Raw genomic sequence first — 25,009 nt, forward strand, 5'->3', positions numbered from 1 at the left:
CACTTAGAAAAGGCCAAGGGCAGTAAAGTTTTTACGGCACTTCTCATACAAACTTCTTCTGCCACGATTATTAATGTTAGCATATGCTTAAAAAAGTGGGGGAAAACATTAGTATGTTCCCACAAAAAAGAAGGCAAAAAATTCATGTGGAGAGCTTGAATCTGTGACACTAAAACATGAGAAAAACCAGACTCAGAGCCCTTACTGAAGACTCATGTTTGAAGATGTTGCACGGAGTGTCAAAAACAAACTTAAGTTGAGTGGAGTCTAAACCCAAAATACTGCAGTGAAGTACATTTCTAGCAGAACATCTATCAGATCGCCCCCCTCTTATGCCAAATTTCCAACAGTTATCTTAATCCATTAAGGATTATGGGTTAGGGTTAAAACGCCTTTCACATTTTTCAAAAGCACTAAGTCCTAACATAATAGTCATTGACAAGAGTATTTTGAATGTTCTATTCAGGTGGAGTTTTTGCCAGGTATTAAACCCGGTGCTCCACTCGGGATGTAGGGGTTTCAATGAAGCAGATAAATGGAGACACTATTTCCACATGGGAGGCTGAAACAGCCGTGTCAGAATACTTTATCAGTGGTTGTTTGATCGTTCACGTGGTCTCTGTGAAAGGATTAAAATGAGGAGTCAATGAGCCTCACATTGCTGGTCGAGGATGAGAGGAGGGACCTGTGCAGAGTACGGCTGTTTAACTGGCGATTTCAGTGCATGTTTTCACCTCCAAGACATCAGCTGGATCTGTAGTCTGACATTTAGAGCACGATTAAATGAGCTGGGCATCACTCACATCACAGACTTTAATTATTGCACGATACAAGAGAGTTGCAAATATTGTTTATAGTGTCCAAGTAACAAGCTACCTTGGATATTAATTGGTTTATGAAATTAGACTGAAACAAGTTACTTTCGTGTGCAGATGTAGTTCAGCAAGTGTTCTGGGAGGCTTAATGGCCAAGTTGGAGTTGCATATGAGAGAGGATGGGGAGTGCTCATTAGGAAAGTAACAGGGTAGAAATATTTAAACTAGTGTCAAGAACTTCGTTGCAGCGCTAAGGTGTCCTTATATGCTCACCGTAGCCCTTAATTAAAGCCATGACCTCATCTCAGCCTCGGTCTCATCTGACTGAAGAGTGTCAGTCAAAGGCACTCCCAAAGAGAAGCCAGACAAGAGAAGGAGCAAAGCAATAAATACACTTTTTATGTTGACGCTTAACACGGGAAGAAGGAAATAACGCTGGCCTTAGTATTCTTTGTTTCTTCGCCTTTGATTCGAGGTTCAGTGGCACTTTGAGGCCAACCTGCAATGAAGGCTGGTACCCGTGTGTTTGTACACAGGCTGTTGGGGTTTCTCAAGTGTAGCTGTGTCTGTGATGTGTGTTACTGGTTGCTGCATTGCAGAGAAAGGCAACATTGATCTGATCAGAGCGAGAGAGAGAGAGGGAGAGAGAGAGAGAGCCGCATTGAGTCTAAGTGCCTGAGGAACAGTGCAACTGACAGATACACAGAGAGACCCCATTAAAAGGCAATGGGTGTCAAAATGTGATCCAACATTAAAAAAAGTTAATAGCCATAATGTGGGTGATGGGTTTGTCTTTGTTTGCTTTTCCTGTTCATAGGGATGAAATGGATACCTAATTAGGAATTTGTACTTATAATGCCCTTGATAAATATCCCCTTTATATTCCCCATAGACATGACAGGTTCAGCTTTAAAGAGTTACCAGTTTCTGAAATTGCTCCAACTGATTCCAGTGCAAGAAACAAAATTCATACATTTTCCTAACTTTGCCGGGTACACATAGTTATTTATTTAATTTTTTTTCAGGTTTGAAGTTTGTGCATGTTTCTATTTTGGCTGTCTAAATTAGATATCCTCCGAATAACAAATAATAATATTCATATTTGCAATGCATAAAACAGGAGTGTTGGACTGTTGTGCACAAGCTTTTATTGCCCGTTTGCACAAGCTGGGATCATGTGTGTGTTGTGTACATTATGTGTGAACTAGAGCTGCAACTAATTGTTTAATCTCTCAATTATTTTCTCGATTAATCATTTGGTCTTGATTACATTATTAACTTTTAATGATTTCTTTGTTCTCCAGAGAAAAGAAAGAAAACAACTTAAACGATCGGAAATGTTGTTTTAATCGTGGAAAAAAAGCCTATAAAAATAGTACTTATCGATTCATTATCGATTAATTGTTTCAGCTAGACTCTTATCCCATATTTAGTAATTAACACACATGGTCAAAAACTTTCCGGCTTTCACGTCACCTTGGAGCTCAAAGGTCTAGTCCGTGACTCTAGTGGATATATTGCTCCATGAAACAAACGTGTTTATGATTATGCCAAGTGGTGTCATTAGTTCAAGAACAGCCACTGAATACGCAAGTTATTAATCATTTTATGAGGACAAAATTCTCTCCACAGTCGCACGGGGGAAGGTAGATCACTCATTTTAAGGGCTTAAGTAGCGCTGGGCGGTATACTGGTTCACACCGAAAAACACACATGAATTTTTCGTATATAACAGTGTTCGATGGGGGACCCTTTTCACTGCTGCACCACGCATGCTTCGGGCTTCACTGAGGAAGTAACTGTGGCAGTAATTGCAGGAATGACCAATTTACTCCACCAGCCTAGCAGAAAACACGTTAACAAGAATGAATACAGTTACATTAACAGACATACACTCAGATGTGCCGCTCTCTTGCTGGACCACTCATTCATACGGAAGTGGATTGCATTCACCTAAAATATTTTTTTTTTGTTATGAGATTTTTTGTAGGGGGAGAGAGGGGACAATTTTTCTGAGCGAACGAGATAGCAGAGCAAAGATGTCCCAGTTGTTCATTTTAATCCATTTTAGTGAAAGGAACGTCTTGTAAATAAATGGTGGTTGTTGTAACAGCGGTCTCACAGGCATGTTTATGTTGGGTAATTAAGCCAAACTTACAGCAGTAGGTAGATACATCAACATGTCACTTGGAACTATTTACACACGTTAGTGGGCTACATGATCCTCCTGGAGATTCTTGTCTACACAACTTTATTGCAACTGAAAAAAAAAAATCTCGGAAAACCAGACCCCCAAAAAAAAATGTGTAACAACAGAGTTGTAAAAAATCATTTTTGGTCGTGCCGCCCAGCACTAGGCTTAAGTCTTACATCTATGGTATTTTCATGACAGGCCTCCTGGTAATGAATGTAAAATGAACGCTTTTTTGTGTTGCAAACTCGCTGAAGGTGTTGGTATTATATTGGTGTTGTGTCCAAGGTTGAACAGCCTTGAGCCAATGGAAATGTTCCCACAAGGTCAGGCAGGGAAGGATAACACGACACAAAAACCACGTGTGACTCTGTGTGAAGTGCAAGTGTGTGTTCTCCCCGTGGCCCATCCGTGACCCCGCAGCAAGTCTGTCCTCCGTGAATTTTAATCTATCATCACTCCTTTCACCGTCAGCCTGTATTATGCAGCCTTGTTCTTCACCCACTTACCTGTCTCACTGAATGCATTGTTCTGAATCTCCTTTTCTTCACACCCTGCTGTGTTTCTCAAGCTCTCTTTGTCACCGTACCCCATCTTTTCCTTTACACACTTTCTCCATGCCCTCTTTCTGCTGTTTTGTTCTATCTGTGTCAGGGTTTTTCCTCCATTATTGTTTCTTGAAATGTCTCTTACTATATTGCTGTTTCCGACTCTGTCTCCTCTCTCTCTCTCCATGTCCCGCCTCTCTGTTTCCGTCTATTTCGTCGACACCTCCAGCAGCAGACAACAGGCGGCTCCATAGTGTCCAATGGAGAGACTTTAAGATCTGATGGTCTCTCGGCCTCACAATGAGATCGTGTCCACACTTCACATAAAGAGTAATGATTGGAACTAAGAACTTGAGCACCCCTGTTCTGTTTTCCTTCCTGTAGTCATCTACCCTGGAGATTCTTGTCACCACCACTATACAATAAAGCACGACAGAACTGCATTCGTTTATGGTTCCTGAAGCCTAGAAAATACCAGCGTTGCAACAGCTGTCATTTCAGTGTTGATTTACAGTATTTGAGATAATGTCATTATTTTTGCTCAACTCAAATTAGAGGCTTTCCATATTATTCTATATATATTCTGTTTCAAATATTTGGAATTGAAAAGAAGGGACATTGTTGCCTACTGAAGAAGCAGAAAACAAACAAAAGAGTTGTAAAATGTATTATGTTCATCGAACGCAAATTACCTTTATTGTATTAGGGTGAAGGCAGGAATAAAATCCGCTGCTTGATAAAACATCAGCATGGTTATTTACAACTAGAGGAAGTGGCTTTTGTAATGTGGATGAACCTATTATAGAATCCCTTCATTTATTATCCCTGGTTTTCCTTTCCTTAGCACTACCTGCCCTCCCATCCTTTTATCTATTCAGTCTAGATTTCCTTTTTATTGCTTTTTAGTGCTCATCCTCTCATATTTCTCCTCCCCACCCTTTTTTTTTGCTGCCACTTCCTTTTGTACAACACCTTTACCTGTGTGTTTTTTTTTTCTATCCATCTGCTCACTACTCACATTACAAACAGCCCCCTCCACCCCATCTCCTTCATCCATCTGCGTGGTATAAAGGGTGATGAAGATGAAAAGGGCAGAGGGGTGGAGGATGATGGAGGAGAAAACATTGAAGATGTGCAGTGGTTGTGATGGATGAATACGCGCCGAGGCATTATGGAGACTGTGCTTAATTTTTAAACTGGCACAATAAGCGCTGCCTGCACATGAGCACGGTCAAGAAATATTCCTTCTGAAAAATACAGTGAAGAAGTGCCCTCCTGACAAACATCATACTGACACAATAAACACTTCCATCATTCTTGGCAGTGGATATGATATGATATGAAGCCAGACATGTACATATATACGAAAAAAACTTAAACTTTTTATAAACTTTTATTATAATGCTTTTAATTCAACTCCTCTGAGAAAATTTATAAAGATGGCCTTTGGGCCAGACAAAGTTAATGTCAATTCCAGCTATTTTGCAGAAGGTTTATTTTCTTCCTGACAGACTAAAAGTTATTATTATGAGATGAACTGCACATTTGGAAAATGGTGCTAAATTGTGTCTGTGAGACGCTCTTCTGTCAAATGTTTTTTTCCAGAACCTTGTTTTTTTTTTTTTATCCTGTTACTCAAAAGCTGATGTTCTATCCACTCCCCAATTATCATTTCTAACCACCCTGTTCTCAGTACAGTAACAAAGATGATGCCCCTTTTCCTTCCAGCATTAAAGAAAGTATTTTACTGTGCTATTTTAAAACACGTGTGTTCTTGCTTTTGTCTTTCTAGAGCCCTGATGATGTCGTTCTGGGTGGCAGATGTGGAGGATTAACATCACCACCAAGGAAAAGCTGGTGAAGAAGAAAAAAAAAAAGGCCCTATAGCTTCTTTCTCTGTACCTCCCATTTACTCTACCCATTACTTTGTGTCCATTAACATCACGGGGTTATAGACCTCGACTCTCTGGCTTTCTTTTCACCGCTTATCCTGGCTCTCGTGTCTCAACTGGACAACTGACTGTGTCATGACCAAGCGTGGAGGATTTAGCTGTTGGGTGTGATCATCTTAATTACTTTTAATGAAGCGACACGCGTTGGTGCCGCACTTTCCACTTTGCATCACAAGAAATCGCCGCAGAAATGGATACAGTGGGCATAAAGAGGCATTTGGGTATATATCTCAACCAAAAAAAAAAAAAAAGGCCAGAAAATATGGATGGACTTCTAACTTCTACCTGGAACCTCTTCATGTGCAGACAGACACTGAGCAGATGGTAAACATTTGGAATAAACAGGATGCATAGATAATCACATACAACCCGGATATACATCATGGTTTACTGCATAGACCGAAACTTATGAATGGGTCTTGCCTTGGATATAAACGTCTGTGAAACATCAGCATGCTGTTGCCGGCTCTTAAGAGGCTTGATCATGCAATTCATGCTGAGCTGGAGCTGTTAACCTTACCTGGACCCTTTCATCTCACACTCAGAATGATCTGGAGAGCATATGCGGTACAGTTTATGGACAATTTAATTGGTTTGACCAGGCCAGAACTGAGAAACCCTGGACCAAGTGAAGAATTACCTGCTGCTGTATACTGGTAATGGACCGGGACTGTGCCAGTTATCCAATGCAGACCAAACTGGACTAGACATAAAAGCCTGCAATCTATTGTTTTCCACTGAGTGGGACCAGGAAGGACCTTTACTAGCCTCTCGCCCATCTCTCCAGGATCATTTACACAGGTGAGTAATCTACTGATTAGCCCATTAACCCATCCAAACAAGCAGCCAGATGAGCGCTAACACTTAAAGACCCGGGCTCATTAATTAGTGTGACATACGGTATCACCCCGACAGTCACCTTGACCAGCTACTGATTTTGAGTCATGCCCCATTGTTTAAAACACACTTTCACTCCGCAGCATCTCCTCCTGCCAGGAGTGGTGTGTGTGTGTGTGTGTGTGACCTAATCAGGGCAGCGCTTTTACGAGAGCCATCTAATTGCTGTCAGGTACACAATTAGAGAGCCACGCGGGCTAAACGATCTGTTTCGTTACTGCACTCGACTGACAACATCACAACAGGCGACAGGAAACGGATCCACCCCTCCTGTTTGTCAGTTTCTATTCCACTGTCCAAGTCACTCGTTATTTCGTACTCATCTCGGTGCTGTTCTCCCTTTTCCCCTCTCTGTCCATCAGCCATCTCTTGTTTCTTTCCTGTCTGCCAGGGGCAGAGATGGAATACAAGGGGAGAATTTAATATACCAGGAGAGGATATGGTTATGAGCTAACACCACAGCCCGGGGATGGACTCTGTCTGTACAACAGGAGGTCGGATATACTGTACTACTGTATATCCCTTTAGTCATGGACAGAGACCAAAGTCTGATGCTGCACAATTCCACTCATCCTCTTTGTAAGGCTGGCAAGATTTCCACTGCGATCACTGCCGTGGAAGTAATCAAGAGCCATCGTCCAATGGAGTTAGTTGTAATACATGCAATTCTCAAAAGGTATATTACTGTAAGCTTTAAGACTCTTCTGTAATAACCGTGAGACACAGTTATCCTCCATTACTCTGATTTAAGGACGCGTATAACCGTTAAACCAATAACATGCATTTTGACTCCCTTCCTTTTAATCACATGTCGTTCCTGAAAGCCACCACTCAACTGAGACACTAAATACTAGGTTTTTATGAGAAATACAAAATGAGACTGTGGTGGGATAAATTATGGTGGGCCTCTCTGCAGTTTGGGCAATTAAACATTGTGTAGGTCAATTGCTGTTTCATCCTGTTGTGCTCACAAAGCAGCACTAAAGTTTACGCATGGAAAAAAATTAAGCCTTATTTTTGTAATGAAACCGTGTCATTTAGGCCCACATCAGAGTGTCACTTCAACACGACGTCACCCTGCTTCCCTGTTAGCCATGTGTGATTGCCCTTAACGCTTTAACACCGAGCGCATCGCAGGTGACACTGTTTGCACAAGCACACTTCGCTTTGACGCAATTACGCGACGGAAAAATTCCAACGGCTTCTGAAAGCTGAGAAGTTGCACGTCAAAGCCAACGTGTGGTTACCGTGGTAATCTCACTCGCGCTGTTAACACGCAAAATCTGGTGTTCATGTACAACTGTGTTGATGTGTTTTTCTTCTTCATCTTAAATTGTTAAAACAGCATTTTAACATGCAGTAAATTGTAAATAACTGCCAGATTTTGAAAGTTATTCTGGAAAAAAGACAAAAGCCCTTTTATAAGCAAACATTTTGCGGCTTAGATGTTATTGAAAGAAACAAAACAAGAACACACACACACACACACACACACGGGTGTACTCATCATATGACTGTGAATGCTTTTCCTTGGTGGACAACCAGTAGGACTTTTGTAGCGTGATTGTCACACACATTTATAGAGAGAGACATGCATGAAACACAAATGTATCTTTCAATTAATTCATATTGTCATTCAACACAGTGCATCAATAGGAGGTCACAGGCTGCTTCCATGAGAATATCTGATGCTGAATGTGTCCATACATCATCAGGCTCAAATTCTGTCTTTGTTTCTTTTCTTTTTTTTCAACCGACTCAAAGAACGAGAGGAATCACATCAGAAATGTGCACAAAAATAAACACACGTTGTATGCGTGTGTGTCGTATCATCTTTTATTCATACTAACGTGTTCTTTCTTTCTGACGATCCTAAGACACAACTCGATACACATCCCACTCCCTCTTTGTTTGCCTTTCCCGGTCCGTTTCCTCTTCTTCCACCGCTCCACATCCCTCCTCTCATCCTCCCTCCAACACTCTCACCTTTTAATCCTCGCCGTTTGCCGCTATGCCTCCTCTTATTTATAAATCTGCTCGTCTTGTAGTCGTTGGCAAGTTGGCCAAGATACGCTCATCGACGTGTATGTTCATTTGAACTCACACATATTGAAATTATAACACTGAGGCACACTGAGGTTTACCCTAAAAAAAATGTTTTTTTAAAATAAAGATTGTTCCATAAATCTTGATTTTACTCCTTATCTCATTTGCATCTGATTCTGTTCATCATATAATCTCATATTCTGTGTTTTGCAACCCTTCTGCACTTCCTCCCCACTCCCCATCTCGACACAGGTATTGTTCACCTCGTCATTTAAGTGACGGTTGTATAAAATCTTCTTGAATAGAAGGTTTTATACAAATGCAGTAATGTATGCATGGTACACCAGTGCCTCATCAGCTACCAGGAGTGACATGCAAGTTATATTGAAGTAAAAGTCGAGCGTTACCATCAGGCTACATACTGAGAACACACACACACACACACACACACACACACACACATACACACACAGACCTTTTCCCAGTAGTGAGGTTGTAACAAACGCCTCAGTCTGTGTCTGTCCACTTCTCTCCACAGTGTTTCGGCCTCCGTAAATCACATGAACCAAACGGTTGCTATGAGGGGACCATAAACGCAGCTGCAACATGGCCAAAGGTGGAAGCTGTCATATAAACAGTTCACATGCAGCATATAAGTATTTACTTTCGGAGACATGGTGCACTTTCGAACATGTTTCTGGCTCACATATCTGCTCGATATTTTTTGAGCGCTATAACTCTACAGATATTTGGGAAAGCCGGTTTAAGACAAATTGTAAGATCCAAGCACAACATATATAAAGAATAAGGATGAAGATGAATGGACTGCAGGGGCATTAGGCTATACACATACACATTTATCGCTTCCCAGTTCAGCTTTGTTTATATTTTACATTTTTAAAACATGAACATAACTCCCATTTTTACCCCCTTGAAGCTGAAATAAACCCTTGTCTTGTTACTATGATTTTATTTATTATGACAGATTTTATATTAGTCCCTGCCCCAGGATGTGCTTTTCACAGAAAAAGAAACTATATACATATATACAGTATATATATTGTGTGAACAGCACATAAATTGCTATAATTACTGAAACAATAGTGTGTGTTTAAACGCACAGTTGCCATAACTGGTGGTCCCCGCGACGCCGTGTAGTCCTTTTAACAGGTCTCTCTCTTGAGAATGAGACCTCGTGTCTCACTGAGACGAGCTGTATAAATAAAGGTTAAATAAAAATAAAAAATGACCTACGACGAGAAATACCATCTTTGGTGCAGCGTCGGCTGAACATAATGTTTAAATGATGAGCCGCTGCTAAATTTAGTGGCCTTTCTTCTTCAATTACAGCACATATGTCAGATAAATGCCTACTCCAGCACAAAATGTCTCCTTATGGACAGCGGACTTGTTCTCGAAAGCATGTCATGTAAATGAGGCAGCAGCTATTATACTTTAAACCAAGTAAAATTCAATGCAACATTCAGGATACAGACCCACGTGAATGAAGTGAAAGAAAAGAGGATACAAAAGAACAAGTGAGACAACACTACATTCAGCAAGTTACAAAATGACTTAGCAAAGTACGAAATACCTTGAGGCATTTATAAACTAATGGCTGCACCTGTGCTTTCCCAGTATCTGTAAACAATTCAAGGCATAAATAAATGCAAGTTTGTAACTACTTTCCAGGAGAAGCAATGCGAGTCAAGTGATTCAAATATTTAATTAAACATTATCTTCTCTGGATACAGAGCAAGTGAAAATTCTCATAATTGCATCCAACTTCTATTGTCAAGTGATAATGAAACACCCATCGAACTAATCAGGACATCGCAGCATGACGCCGATAGGACATGGGACTTTTGTTGGGACTAAAATTTCAGGCAGGTTTAAGGCTTTTGATGTGTGTGAATGATGTATTCACAGCATTATACAGAGAACGCTGACGCACTATATTTGTATTGTAGCAAAAATGAGATGATGGTGAGATGCTGAATTTAAGGATTCAGTCATTTGTGTGTTAAAAGTATCATTTGCTCTCTATTGGTTGGTTGGTTGGTTGGTTGTAGGTGGGATCTTAAACATGGTTCATATTGTATTGGTTAGCACTTGACCCAGTTGGAACAAGGGCCTTTCTGCATGGAGTTTGCATGTTCTCCCTGAATAGAATTAGTACCTGGTCTGGCGAGGTTCCAAGCGAGCTGAGGCGGCACTTTGTGTGACGTTGTCAGACTGCCGGCCACCGACTGGTCAGGGTGCCGCCACAGGAAGAGACGTCCGAGACAAGAATCAAGCTGGACAATTGCGAACTGCAGATCACTAAAAAAGACTTCACAATCCCAAAAACGTGGGTTTATCTCCAACAACTACCAGGGAAAGGTCTAAAATATCAATATTAACAGAGAAGTCTGGTGTATTTAGCGACAACACTGTTGATCGCAAGCCCTGCCGCTGTATTTCAGTCCAGTTCAGTGAAAGTCTGTGCTCCGGTCATGGAGGAAGTACTGAACAAATATTTTTAATTAACTGATTCTAATGAGAACTGTCCAGGGTGTACCCCGCCTATTGCCCTATGTCAGCTGAGATTGGCACAGCACCCCCCGCGACCTTCCGGTGGAGGATAAAGGGATAGATCATGGATGGATGGATGATACTATTGATTTAGTTACACTGAAAACAACTGTGTGTCGCGTGTAAAACAAAGTCACGGCAGTTTCACGCAGCCATGCAGTGATGACTCCGCCCACGTTGAGTAGGTTCCATTTTTGTAGTGAAAAACCAACCCAAACTGTGTCGTGCCATGCGGTGGAGAGCCGGGACCATAGTGGAAAAGGGCCACGAAACATGAAATGTGGGGACTAGGTCAATTGAACACTCTAAATTGACCGTAGGTGTGAATGTGACAGTGAATAGTTGTTTGTCTCCATGTGGCCCTGCGATGGACTGGCGATCTGTCAGATGAGATTGACACAGCACTCCCCGGAGGATAAAGCGGTAGAAGATGGATGGATGGTTCATATTTGTTATGAAGGAACTGTTTAATATGACAATAAGATCATTTCTGGTGATCTCATGTGTTTGCACTACTGTAAGTCATAATTGTATTAATGATTTGCCTTTCAAGCATTGCATTAGTTACTTCAAAATCAGCTTAAATCACAAGCACTATCGCTAAACAATGCTTTAATTTCGGCACACAGCTTGACAACGCAGATGTAGATTTTTGCACTGAAAACACATTAGTGTCACTTCACGCTTGTCAAGTTAAGATAAGATTGGACGTCTTTTAAAAAACAATCATCAGTGAGAGTTCAAGTATGAATGATGTACACGTCAGTCGAAACTCTGGCGCACGTCAGTGTGTAGACATTCATCAGACAGTGCTTTCATTTCTTTCAAGCAGTGCAACTCCCGAACACAGTGCAGTTAATTAGACTGGCAGGGAGACAATCAGTTGGGCAAACATTTAATGGAATGTGCAGTCCCGAGTCTGACAGTACGGTGTGCATGTCTTCAGGTCTCTTTTTCAGTCACTTCAGCCCTCGTAGATCCAGTTTAAGTGTGGAGACGTTTACTGGCTTGCTGCAACAACAAACATCACTACTCAGCAATGTGCCCATTTGAAAGGTGGATGAATAGGTGGGCAGTTAGTGGGAACTATGTCTAATTAAGTGTTCAGTCACGAATCGGGTACTAAACGAGGCCAGTTTCCTCAGCTGATAACCTGTCTCACTGTGAAACGGAGAGCCTGCTGCAGGCAGCGGCAGCTTTGACAGACGGTGCCACAGCTCACATTACAGCGTGACGTAAAAGAATGTGTGCTTGGAGATTTGCTTACACAGCTAATACTGCACTGTGTTGCAGCAAGTTGAGATGGTTTTATCCTGGCTTTTTTTGGGGGGGGTAAAAGCTGTTTGGGCACCCCCACTAATAGCCCTTTGCCACTATGGTCCAGGCTCGCCTCGACTCGCCACAGCACGGCACAGCTTAGGTTGGTTTTCCACTCCAAAAATAGTACCTAGTCAGCGCGGGCAGTGACTTCGTTTTACACACAACACACACAAACAAGTGATTTGCAAAGCTTGTAATGTACAGTTAATTAAAAAAATATTTGTTCAGTAATTCCTCCATGACCGGAGCACAGACTCCGTCTGACACAGTCACTGCTGCAGGGTTTGTGATGCCGATGCCCTAAATACACCAGACTCCTCTGTTAAATTCAAGATTCAAGATTCTTTATTGTTATTATGCAAGCATAACAAAATTTCCTCCCGAGACTCTCAGCACACTTTGAAATTTTCTAAATAAAATAAAAGCATAATAAATATTGAGATTTTAGTCATTTCCATGGTAACTGTTGGAGATTGACCCATGTTTTTAGGATTGTTAAGTCTTTTTAAGTGATCTATAGTTCGGCATCGTTTGGCTTGATTCTTGTGTCACGCAAAGTATCGCCTCAGCACACTTGGAACCTCCTGGTTCCAGGCACTATGCTAGTGCAAATGCAATTTAGCCGTGCCGAGGCGAGCTGGTGGAAACACGCCATAAGGAGGATGTTTTTTGTAGCTATGGAGACACAATAGGTTTATTAACAGTAATTAGTATTAGTATTTTTAACCCTTTAACACCGAGTGTATCACAGACGACACGTTTGCTCAAGTGCAATTTGCATTGCAGTACTTACTATCGGAAAAATTCCAACCACTTCCAAAAGCTGAGAAGTTGTTATTGTAAATGTGTTGCATACGGCTCAAAATTCTAATTTAAGCACAATCTGTTGTTTGTGTACAACTTGTGCTCGTGTTTTGCTTCATTTTAAATTGTTAATACACAAGCTTAACACACGCTAAATAGTAAATAACTGCCAGATATTGGAAGTCATTGTGGAAAAATGGGCAAAAGCACTTACTGTGTTTAATCTTTGCTATACAGTCCGAGTAGTTCCTGTCCAAATATTTCCTGGGCTTATTGCTTATTTGTCAAATCAAATGCGTTCCTTCAGAATACTGCTTTGTTGTTGTTTATGTGCGTATGTATTTACTTGAGCAACAACATCCATTTGTGCAGTGTTTCTGCTAACCACTCAATGAACACTTTCAAAAAGCACCAGGTTTCCTCTGAGGACGTCTTACCATTGTGACAGCTAATCATTTTATCACGCTCACATCAGGGTTCATAATGAAGTGAGCGGCGCAAGAGTCGGCAGGCCAGCCAACGGATTTCTCTGCCATTTTCACCATCTAGCAATCTATCTTAACACAGCATAAAACATTATTATTTTTCAAGGTTTCAACAGGGACATATATAATTCATACAGCCCACCATCTGTGGTTTTCATTGTGTTTCTGGATTCAGGAAAATTGTTCTCGGGTGCTCAACGGGAGGGTTCACTGTCAGTCCAGGACTGGCCTTGTTAAATAAGGTGTGTTTAGGTGTCCTATTTAGGTGCATCAGCAGGTAATTTAGTATTTTAAAAAATGGCACATGAAATGTGGGTAAGGGAAAACACCACACACATACAGGTGCACAGATAGACCTCCTAAATGTGTAGGGGAGGAAATATCTACCACCAAGTAACAATCTCTCCCCAAGAAGTATTCTGTCTTTCCGGTGTTAGCAAGAGTATAGTAAATATTTATTTAATCTGACTCCATTTAAACAACAATTAACTTTACTTTAAATATTGTTGGGAATTAAAGTTAACCAATCATTTAAAATGTAAACCCTTTAAGAATTCAATCCTATTGTCAAGAAATCTGACATCGGTCTAGTTCAGGGATGGTTTATATTATAAAAACCACTCAGTGACCTTTTTCCACATAGAAGATTAGCCCTAATGCCTAGGTTGAAGTGTTCAGAGGTCAGAAATGTAACTCAACAGTTTACAGGACATAATACTCAATCTTTTCTATTCAACTCAGAGGTGAAGGGTATAGCCCTTGTTGAACATGGAAGAATAGCCGAGACACCTGGGTTGAAGTGTTCAGAGGTCAGAAATGTAACACAACAGTTTACAGGACATGATACTCAATCTTTTCTATTCAACTCAGAGGTGGAGGGTATGAGTGTTAAATCTCACCATATAACTAGACTAAATAAATATTCTATAACAGATTCTTAACTATTTAGAACAAAAGTCTCAACAAGGCAATATTAGAAATGAAGGGTTAACATACCAGTTTATTGAAATGTCCAGTAGTAGAAAATACAGCTAGTAAGTTGTGTGACACACAGTTGATGTGTGGGAGCTTCTGTTAAGCAGACCAAACTCGTCAATGAATGGAAGCTCTGTCCCTTATATCCAAGATATCCCACCAGAATACAGACACTTTACATTTACATATCCATTGTGATTTACTCAGGAAGGCTATTTCCTTCTGAGGACCTTTTAATCACCATGGGGTATTTTCACATGACAAATGAGCCACCTTGACTTGTCTACTTCCTGCCCTGAGACCATCAGACCTACACACTTCAAATGAGACAGTGTTTACACTTCAGAGTGGTGGGACTGTCCCCAACTGATGAGGTTTGAACCTAGTTGATTAATTCATTTACCGATAATCAAAGAGCAGAATATACAGAGTGATGACGTTTCGTCTATTGTCTCCAGGGTGTGGTCTCACCGTCTTACAAATGCAAGACAACTTTTATCAAATATGTGACTGTTTTCATATGGAACTGTTTTCTGCCATGACAACTCCCAGGGCTCCTCACAAATTACAGTTTACAGAAATACAACAATAGAAACAATCGGCTCTGTCACCTCTGTTCAAAAATAGATACAGTGCACTCAACATGACACACGTGTCAACACCAGAGAATAGAAGCACACATTTTAGCCAGAGGCCGTAAATATGCTACAGCTACTGTATAGCTAAGAGGTGTTGATCTTCAGATCTTACTTTCAAATAAAAACCACACCATTGTCACCTACGTCATGTTTTGTTTCTGGGTGTGAAATGCAAACTAACGCCTCCGCCTCTCTCTTTCTGTCTTTCAGACCAGTGATCGGGAGGAAAGCCACGTGTTAAAAGTCCAGAAAAACAAATACACAGGTCAGGAGGGACACGATAAAGCATCACTGTTATGATCGACATTATTATGAGAAAAATCTGCATCATCCCCATTGCTGTCAACCCTGAATACGTTTACAGAAAGGGAGTTCTACGTTCAAAGTCAGAATAGTTTTATCGTGAAGAAAAAATGCTGTGTGTCTCTAAATGGCTGCACCACTTCCATTTCTGACATCCCACCCTTGTTTTTGCCACACTGTTTCCCCCACTCACGAAATATCTGATGACATTCCATATCTCATTTACCGGTCAAGTAAAAGGGAACCTATTATATTTTTTGCCTTATTTTACTGTTTAATATCACCTGACACGTTATAACATCAATATTAAATCTGGCCAACATTTCAAACGTACATGTTCAGTATGAGAGAAAAGCTCAGGGCTCGGACTATGTTGCCTATATTCAATTTTTGGAAATCTGCATTTACACTGGTTAACATTTGAGGAAGACAACGTGTGGGGTGGACATGGCTACTGAAATAGAAAGTGAATGTAGTGTTATTTTGAATTTTCAAAATCCCCCAAGGCTTAAAAGGCTGGAAACCTCTGTCTGTATGAGTCCCACTGGTTTGAGCTCTCATCCTCCATAGCACTGGTCAAAAGACATACAAGTCGCATTGATGGGAATATCTGCAAAATGCAGGTATCTGATTCATATCTGATTTCTTTACACATACGAATGAGATCTTGAGATTCTGAAACGTGTGCTTCCCGCTTACACCTTCATGGCTCATATCTGCCACATGGGAGGAGGAGTATAAAAATACAGTGTATAATCAGAATTGGGTCACTTTGAATTTTGCGGCAGCATATGCAGCCTAACTGACATCGGATTTATTTATAAAATCATATGCTTCAAGCAGTGCTCATTCTCCCAAAACAATCTACTTGAGTAGCAATGCGAGCATGCAATGCACAAATCCAACAAATCATCCAACAAATAACTAGAAATAACAAAAACAACAAAGTGTTTTCTGACAGCAGACATAACATGTGTCAGTAAGTAGGTAGCATATTGCCCAGGCATGCACCTTATAAGCGAGGCATGTGCACAATTGTAACTGAAAGACTAAATCTGTCATTATGTTACAGAATAAAAAGGAAAAGTCTGTTATATTTAGTGCACAGTTGAAGTAATGCTCACAAGGACTGGGTGTGATTCTCCTTGGCAGGCGTCCTGGTGCTCAGTCAATCAGAGGAAAATGTGCTGCTAAAGAGGCCCGAGCTAATGTTGCCTTTTTAAGTAAGAGGGTTTAAATGAGGGGGTGCGTTACAGGCAGTTTGAGATAAATGGAGACAGTGAAACAAAGCACACGAGTCCCAGAATTCAAATAAAAAAAGATATTACTGATGCAATGAGTATGATGGGTCCCCTTGAACGCCGTTTCTGAGGAGATGCAACTAAATCACCTTTACACTGACCCTCCAAATATTTCAGTTGCCCAAATAATAAGCATCTCTTTCACCACCTTTACCCAGAGTCCGATGTATGGGCCACGCCTGCCACGTCAGATATGTGACGTCCATATGTGCGCGTACCATTCCTCTGTAAAATCATTATCATTATACTCATGGCACAGTTTGTTTCTGCCGAGGTGTGTGTTAGTAGAGGAAAAGCCTCAAATCGTTTGACCCATCGTAGTAGAATCACCGTCCACACCGGTTGTGTCCCCTCCCATTTTTTCTTTTTCGTTTGGGCTTTATCTTTTGTATTTGTACATAAAGCAATTTCAAATCTTATAGTTTTGTACATGTAATTTTTATGGTGTGCCAATATTTTCTAATAAAATGAATCAAAAATGGATGCCTTTTTCCTAGACTGGTTTCTTTTGTCTGTTTCTACCTCAACCATTAGTTGCCCATTACTTTCTAGTTGTCTACGAGTTAGTGTGTAATTATCTATATACAGTATATATGTATAATTTTGAAGATGGAACTATCCATTTGGAGTAAAGGTGAATAAATAAACAATCATTTGAAATAAAACTTGTTTTATGTTTCTCATCCACAAAGCCTCCTGTCTAACAACATTAACTTTAACTAAAATGTGTTACTGTGGGATCAGATTTAATGTCAGACTTACACATCAGGCAATTCCACGTTAATTACAGGAGCAGCCATGTCAATTTCTACTTACAGCTAATACTGTCGATGCTTTTCCACCAATCGCAGACATCTTTACGTGTAAAATGATGGGCCTACGTGGATTTAGTCCCCCTCCTCTAATCTACAGAGATTACAGATTCTCAAAGATCAATTGCAGCAGCAGGCAGGTGTTCTGAGCTCCAAGAAACCAAATGTGCACAACCTGTTAAGCACGCAGGCAACATCAATTACTTCTTAGCTGAGCTGTTAGCAGCTAAAGAGCACACATTTCTTGTACCTCAGTAGTTGGCTGTTGAACTCTGATTCTCCAAGCGTCAAACATTACTCAATTTCATATGGTAAATTAAGCATCTGTGGAATTATATTTAAAAAAAAATGTAAATTACTTTTTTTCTTCAAATAGTAAAAATCACATGAAAGAGTAGCACTTTTTATAAAGAAGGTGCCCGTTTGCATAATGAAAAGTCTTTGGTATACTCCTTGATTATTCTCCCATTGCAAATGTTTCCAACAAGCATAACCTAAATCTGTCTTCTTCCTCCTCTATGTCCTCTCCCATTATCTCCTCCCATCACCTGTCCTCCCCTCATCTATTCCCATAGGCTCCTTTTCTCCCTCGTTCTTTCTTCCATTAACCACCAATGCCCTCGTCTGCCTCACTCTTCTACTGCCCAACCCGACTTTAATACCTAACTGATTCTACGCAACTCCGTCCTGCTCCCCCAGACTGACTGCAGTCCTCTGATCCACCGTTCTTGGCAGGCAGTCAGCTCCAGATTAGCCACTAACAATTTCTGCCTCTGCTTTCTCCTTTATGCTCATCACCACCTGTTAACACTCTCTCTACCGCATCCCTGGTTAGACCTGAACAAATGACAATGATAAGAGAGAAATGTATCTGAAGAATGGCGCCGTCTACTCTTTATTATGTCTTTAATACAATACTGCAGCACCGACGACAAATTAAATAAATGGTAAAAAAAATAAAAAATGGAGGTGGGGGAATATACAGGCAGATATCAGCTGCTGTAGGTAATGTGGCATCGGGGATCTCATTTTGAAACAGATCCTAATATTAAAATTTGATTCACTCGCGGAGCTCTAAAGCAGGGAAGTGAATATCATTACCACAGGAAATCAATGTAGCAGAGTAGAAAACAAAGTCGAAACAAATCCTGATGAGTCACTATCATTAGGGATTAATTATTGAACAGCAACCATAGCATGCGTGTGTGTGTGTGCACTTAAAAGTTTGCTTTGCAGCAGTACGGACAAACGAAGGAACACCCAATCACACTCATTATGACACAGCATATTAAAGGTTTTGCTGCTGACTTCATTAATCAAGCCAGATATGTATTGCATACTTTGACTTGTATTAATATGAACTTTATCCCACGTCATTGAGTAGTTTCGGGGGGGAAAATTGTTTTTGTGCCGATTAATATGTAAACCTATGCAGCAAGGTGCTCCAAATTTAATCAGACAAGTATCTTCTCAACAGGGGTGAGGCTTTGTGTACGCATTACATTCCTGTCATGTACTGTTCATCCACAAAATCTACACACGGACATGCTGATGTCAGCTAAATTGTCTTTAAAAAAAAGAAAGAAAAAAGAAATACAACGTGTGCAAGAGCTTTGGTCAATGTCCTTGCCCGTTCTACCGGTGAAACTTAATTTATCTTTGACCACACGCGGTATATAAAAGTGATTTACAGCATTTTCTTTTAAACTTTCTTTTGGGGAAAAGTAGCCTTGACTGAAAAGTCATGGGAACAATCACTTACAACACAAACAGTGACAAGCCTGTCACTAGGAATGCTTACTTATTCATGCAGTTGATTTTAATAATGACATATTTTAATACAATTAGGAGGGAAAAAAAGCCCATCAAAGTCACGCACATTTTGTAATGCCACAAGTGACGAGAAGAGGAGTAGAAGATCACTGTGCAACAATCCTCCTCCAGGTAAGATTGTGTTGTTGTCCAAACCTCAATTTATTCATTGCGATCAGGATGAAGAAGATTTTAAAGGTTTCTTCTGCAAAACATCACCTAAGAACACTGAAGAAATTATGTGACCTCAGTGACTTTAACCATGACATTATCTTTGGTTCCCATCAGTCTGGTTTGAGGAATTCTCCTGGGATTGTCACACACAAGAGTCTCTAGGGTTAGGATTATATGCCGGATTGATGAGAGACATCAGAACAGAATGGCCAGACCTGGATAACAGCTCTTTACAAATAACAAATGAGAACAACACAACTAAGATTGAGACCACTACAGCAGCAGAAGACCACATCATGTCAAGTACTAGACCAGCAAGAGGAAAATCAGAGGCTGCTGTAGGCACACGTGCACCAACACTGTAGCTGAAGGAAAATAGCTTGTTCTGAAGAATCTGATCCCTATGGAGACAGCAGAACAAATCCATGGAGTCATGCGCAGGGACTGATTTGGTTGCACCTTTAACGCCAACCTATTGTTTGAATACTTCAGTTTACTGTATCTGAAAATGAATGCTCACCATGCCTATCCATTTATACAGTAGCTGCAGTAAACCTTGTCGTAGCTATAGCATATCACAGGGAAACAGTGTCATCTTCGTTCTGTAAGCTCCCAAGTGTCCAGATCATGGATGCAGCAAGACAACTCAGTTCAGTTAAGCCCAGGTCATTTCAGGCGACACTCAATGCACTAAGGAGACATTATGCATGTATGAATTCCTAATTTGACCTTTTGTGTATTATTTTCATCATTATTAAAGGCAGAATCTCAATCGCACGGCACACAGAGACTGTGTCTGTGCCCTTTTACGCACAGAATGTGTGTAAAAGTGGCACAGCTCTTGCAGCGCCCCCCCCCTGCCCACACTAATGCGTACGTGGTCCTTGGCTGGTGAACCATCTGGCTCCGCTGTCTCCTGGCTCTGTTCCATCAACAACTCATTAGACCGCACAGGATAAAGGATGGCACCGACATTCAACCTGCGTATAACTGATGAGAAAGGGGACTAGGAGGAGAAGGACCGCTGAAGTGCATCCATGCGTGTTCGGACGTTGGGCGTGAAAGTGACAACTGTGTCGGGTTGGATGAGGTGCAAGATAGAGGCCCCACTCTGTTCGCATCAAGCGCGCTGCACTGTGTGAACTTCCAATGTGCTGCACCACTAAATATGAAATGCAGAGTTTACTGCCAGTGACTTGTCTCCCGAGAAGCAAATCCTCGTAAAAGTATTTTACAGATTAAAGTAAATCATTTGACGATTTCCAAACCATTCTCTTAAGCTAAGTCTATTATGTGGCTGTTCCCATTGTGCAAGCTTGCGAGCACAACGACCACTTGAGTTCACATGTCTTTATCAGGGCAGGGCAAAGGAGGCATATTGCTCTCAACTAATAAAGCACAAGTAGTTCATTTAAATGAAATAAAAAGGCCCCATTAAAATGCAAGAACTGTGGAGCCTGCATGTTGAAATTTTAGTGCTATGCACAACACACAAACACACACATCTGAAGTTTTATGAGGGAAAACTGTAGACTTATTTCACCTATTTGTTTTTTTAGTTTTTTGAAAAATAATAATTTTTCTTCTCCCACGAATTAGGGAAATGGTCCCGTTGGATTTTCCGGGAATCCTGTTTCCTGAGATGAAACCCTAATTTGCATCATGAATGTTCAACCAACAGATCCATCCACACAGGGCAGATGCTTCCAACATCATATTAAATTGATGCCGTAAAGAACTGAGGCTGTTTCCCCAGCAAAGTGAGGAACTACCCATTATTACTTTGGCATTTCCTGCTGAAGTGTTCCATGCGTGTAGAAGCATGCAAGTGACTATTGTTGACATACAAATGATAATGACGATACATGAACAACACTAACCCAGATATGTATATATAAGCATTGTATACACATACTGCTCCATCTGTTTCCTTAACATGCTCTCTGTAAAAAAAACAACAACCCTGAAACAAACTCATTCAGATAAGCAACACTGCCACAAACATAATTGGTCTACAATCTCCAAACCTACAAGAACAAAACAGCAAGGCCATCGCACACCTCACACATGCAATATCACAGGACACCACACACCCACTCAACCATCACTTCCAGCTCAAAAGTATGAAATGCAATAAAGCCCGCCTCAGCAGAAGCCTAATACCTTCAGCCACATCCACCTTAAACAGAACACAGCCATATATGTAATGTATGTGCTTTTCCTTTTGTTTGATCTGTTTTTTTTTATAAGGTTCCATATATTTTTCTGAGACATGCAAATGTACAGAAACTGTGAAAACAAATTTCCCCAAGGGGACAATCAACTAACTGACTAACTAACTAACTACCACAGTTTCCTTCCTGGGCTGAAACAAGGAAAACTGGAGAAGAAAGCACAGGGAGACTTCTAGCCAACAATAATAGAGTATGAGAGATTTAAACCAAAGGACCCTAGCCTGAATCTCATTTGCAAGTGTTTCCTTCACCCTGTGGGGATTCCATAGCTGCACCTCAGTGTGTTATGCCACAGAGAAATGCCTGCTCTCTGATACCATATTTGGTTAATTTTCACATGCCGGCATAGAGATCGACAGACTGTCATCGATAAGTGACAACGAGGGACTGTAAAAACATAATGTATGGTAAATATACACTGACAATGTGTATGAGAGTAGCCGTGTCTCCATTTGAGGGCTGGACGACTACATCGACCGAATCCTCAGAAGGAGACAGAAGTCAGGTCCTGTGTGAAGTTAGATGGTCCAGCCCACACGACTCAGTTTTGTCACCACTTCCTCTTCTTTCTTTCTTTTTTTTTTACATTTATATATTCTTTCACCCGAGTTCTTGTTTATTCTTGTACTGGTTGTACTGAGTGTCCAGGTGTCGTCTAGTTGTACAGAGAAGAAATGACTCATTGGACATTTTTAGACTACCTGCCTACATTTCACTTCATTAACTCTGGCGGTGTGGTCACAAATGGTACATTTTTCTTGCATAACAGAAAATGAATAATGAATAACCTGTTTCTTTTAAAACCTTTTGACTGCTCAACTCTAAAGTAACTACAGTCGAAGCAAAGCAGAGATGCCTACTGCTCTGCTATTCAGGTTTTCGACCAAAAAACAGGCAACATTTGTAGTATCTTTTATCGCCTGTGAACGGCAGCTGAATGGACCTTCCAGAGGCGGGCCATTCACTAAACAAGGGGAGAGATGGTGATGAAGGGTAGTTGTATGTAATCAGCAAAACTCAGTGTTTATAATAAGGATACCTCATGTGTTTTCCATTTAATCTTCTGCAGACAAGCATCAGATGGGCTTTAATGAGGACAGCTCACAGTGAGAAATAACTGAAGAACTCTGCTCACCCTCAGTTTTATCCTAGCTCGGATGCACACCACTAGGTCTCATCAAGTTTGGTTCGACTAATTAAACCCAAAGTTACTGTCCTATCTCAGCCAAAATTTTCCAGATGAGGGAACTGCTGTGAGGGAGCTACAAAAGAAAAAACATTATGATGGGTTGCGTTTAGAAAATATATACTCTAAACTTGCATCACAGGACTGCTTAATTGGACTAAATCTTGTCAAATCATGGGCTACTGACCACATTTGGCAGCAAGTAGCAGGAGGCTGCAGTGATCTGGATCTGAAAGAATACATGGAAACCTGTCCAAGCAGCGCAACATGCATCCCATCATTTACACCTCAACATATTACATATGTGCAATTGTGTTGTATCTCGTAGCTTGTGTCAACCCAAATGCATTTTAGCTTTGTCGTTTGAACTCGGCTTAGCTGGGGACCCTTCAGTTGGGAGTTTGCATGTTGTGCTCTATGTGGGTTTTCTTTGGAAACGCAAGCTTCTTTTCCACAGGCCAAAGAAATGCATGTTAATTAACTGCTGTTAATTACCATGTCTCTTGGAATAATCAGCTGGAATAGGCTCTATATCATCTCTGCGACACTCGGTTAGTAATTTAGGTAAATTAGATTATGAAAATTGGGATTTCCCCCAGAAAATTGGCTCATAAGCCTGAGCCATGTGGCAACCAACCTTTAATTGGGGGTCGATGGCTCATTGTCTTTTTTTGAAGGGGGGGCCTGGTGAGAGCAAACGACGTGATAACAGAATTACAGATAGCATCGCAAATTATAAACTGCTCCACACACATTCTCCAAGGGACTATTGTCATCACTCCACCACGAAGGAGGTGGGGTGATGACAATAGTCCGAGACTGGATGGGAAAACCACTGGCAGAGTGCACGCACAGATCCAGACACAGGAAGGAGCGGAAGAGACTGATACTGGAAGCTACCATGGTCCCTGTCCCTCAAGCATGACAGCTGTAACACAGATATCCTAGGGATCAACGTAAAAGTCAACGCTTAAAGTGCAACAACCTCCTCCTTTGCCTCCACTCTTTCACCCGGTGTACAGCACTACTGCAGACTAAGTGAAACTGACTCCAGCCTAATTCCAGCCTCTGTCTCCAAACCACCTACCAGGTGCGCAAGACTTTATCCCCAATCCAGATCTTGTATTTGGGTTCACTGATCTAGCCGAAAGAAAAGATTCACTAAGAAGCAAAATCTCACAAAATGTGTCTGGCAGTGCACAGTCTTGGAGAACAAAAAAAAAGTTTAAAATGAGTAATATCAAAGTATTCACTCAGCAATCAAACACCGTGCATTTTTTCTGTAAAATCATAAACTGGCCTACTGGAGGAACTCTGGACAGGATGGATGGATAAATGGATTTAGTGCAAAAGGCATAACCAAAAGCAATCTCTAGAGATTGTCCAGAGATTGGAGGCGCTGTATGTGTGATTGTGCAGAGATTCACTAGAGATTCTCCAACCGGCTCCCAGTATAATCTCCAAATAATGTCCAAGTGAGCTCATGTGAGAAAGCAGCATGAGAAACTCCACAGGAAGTAAACGGGCAAGCGTCCCGTTTCATGCATGCTCACGCCAGGTGCCACCCCCTCGTCTGCATGTGCCGGAGATTCTCCTGCTGTTGTGAATGTGTCTCTTGACATAATGCAGTCATTCCTTCCTGTCTCACATCTTAGGGATGTTTATTACGCAAGGCTTTGTCCAAAATAAATCACATGGACTGGTGTGTGGTTTGAAGTTTGAAGCTATCATTGTCCATGCAGTGGTTTAAAATGAGTAGAAAGTGTTTTTTTTTTTGTTCTGTCAAGAGTGAACCGATGGGCAGAGAGAAAGAAAGGAAGCAATGCTAATGTTTGGCTTTTGACCATTGTTGTTTTTGACAGTAAGAGGCCAGCTTCCCTTTATCGTTAATGGAGAGTAGCACAGAGGGTAAGACATAGGCCAGAGTTTGACAGTGATTTAC

The 25,009-nt window shown here is 41.0% G+C and overlaps 1 protein-coding gene across 4 annotated transcripts in view; it reads left to right on the plus strand.

The window, feature by feature from the left end:
- zgc:172282 (leucine-rich repeat and fibronectin type III domain-containing protein 1-like protein) overlaps positions 1–15,801 on the plus strand; it is an 81,051-nt gene extending 65,250 nt beyond the window's left edge. For 2 of the 4 annotated variants that reach the window (XM_044032735.1, XM_044032732.1), the window contains exons 9-11: positions 3,784–3,884; positions 5,347–6,307; positions 15,456–15,801. In XM_044032735.1, the coding sequence (XP_043888670.1) occupies positions 3,784–3,836 (53 nt within the window). In that variant the 3' untranslated portion in view covers positions 3,837–3,884; positions 5,347–6,307; positions 15,456–15,801. The remainder of the gene's footprint in view (positions 1–3,783; positions 3,885–5,346; positions 6,308–15,455) is intronic. The other 2 variants (XM_044032733.1, XM_044032734.1) reach the window with 2 other exon arrangements.
- Positions 15,802–25,009: the final 9,208 nt, after the last annotated feature.

The sequence above is a fragment of the Solea senegalensis genome, linkage group LG8 (assembly GCF_019176455.1).
Source record: "Solea senegalensis isolate Sse05_10M linkage group LG8, IFAPA_SoseM_1, whole genome shotgun sequence".
NCBI lineage: Eukaryota > Metazoa > Chordata > Actinopteri > Pleuronectiformes > Soleidae > Solea > Solea senegalensis.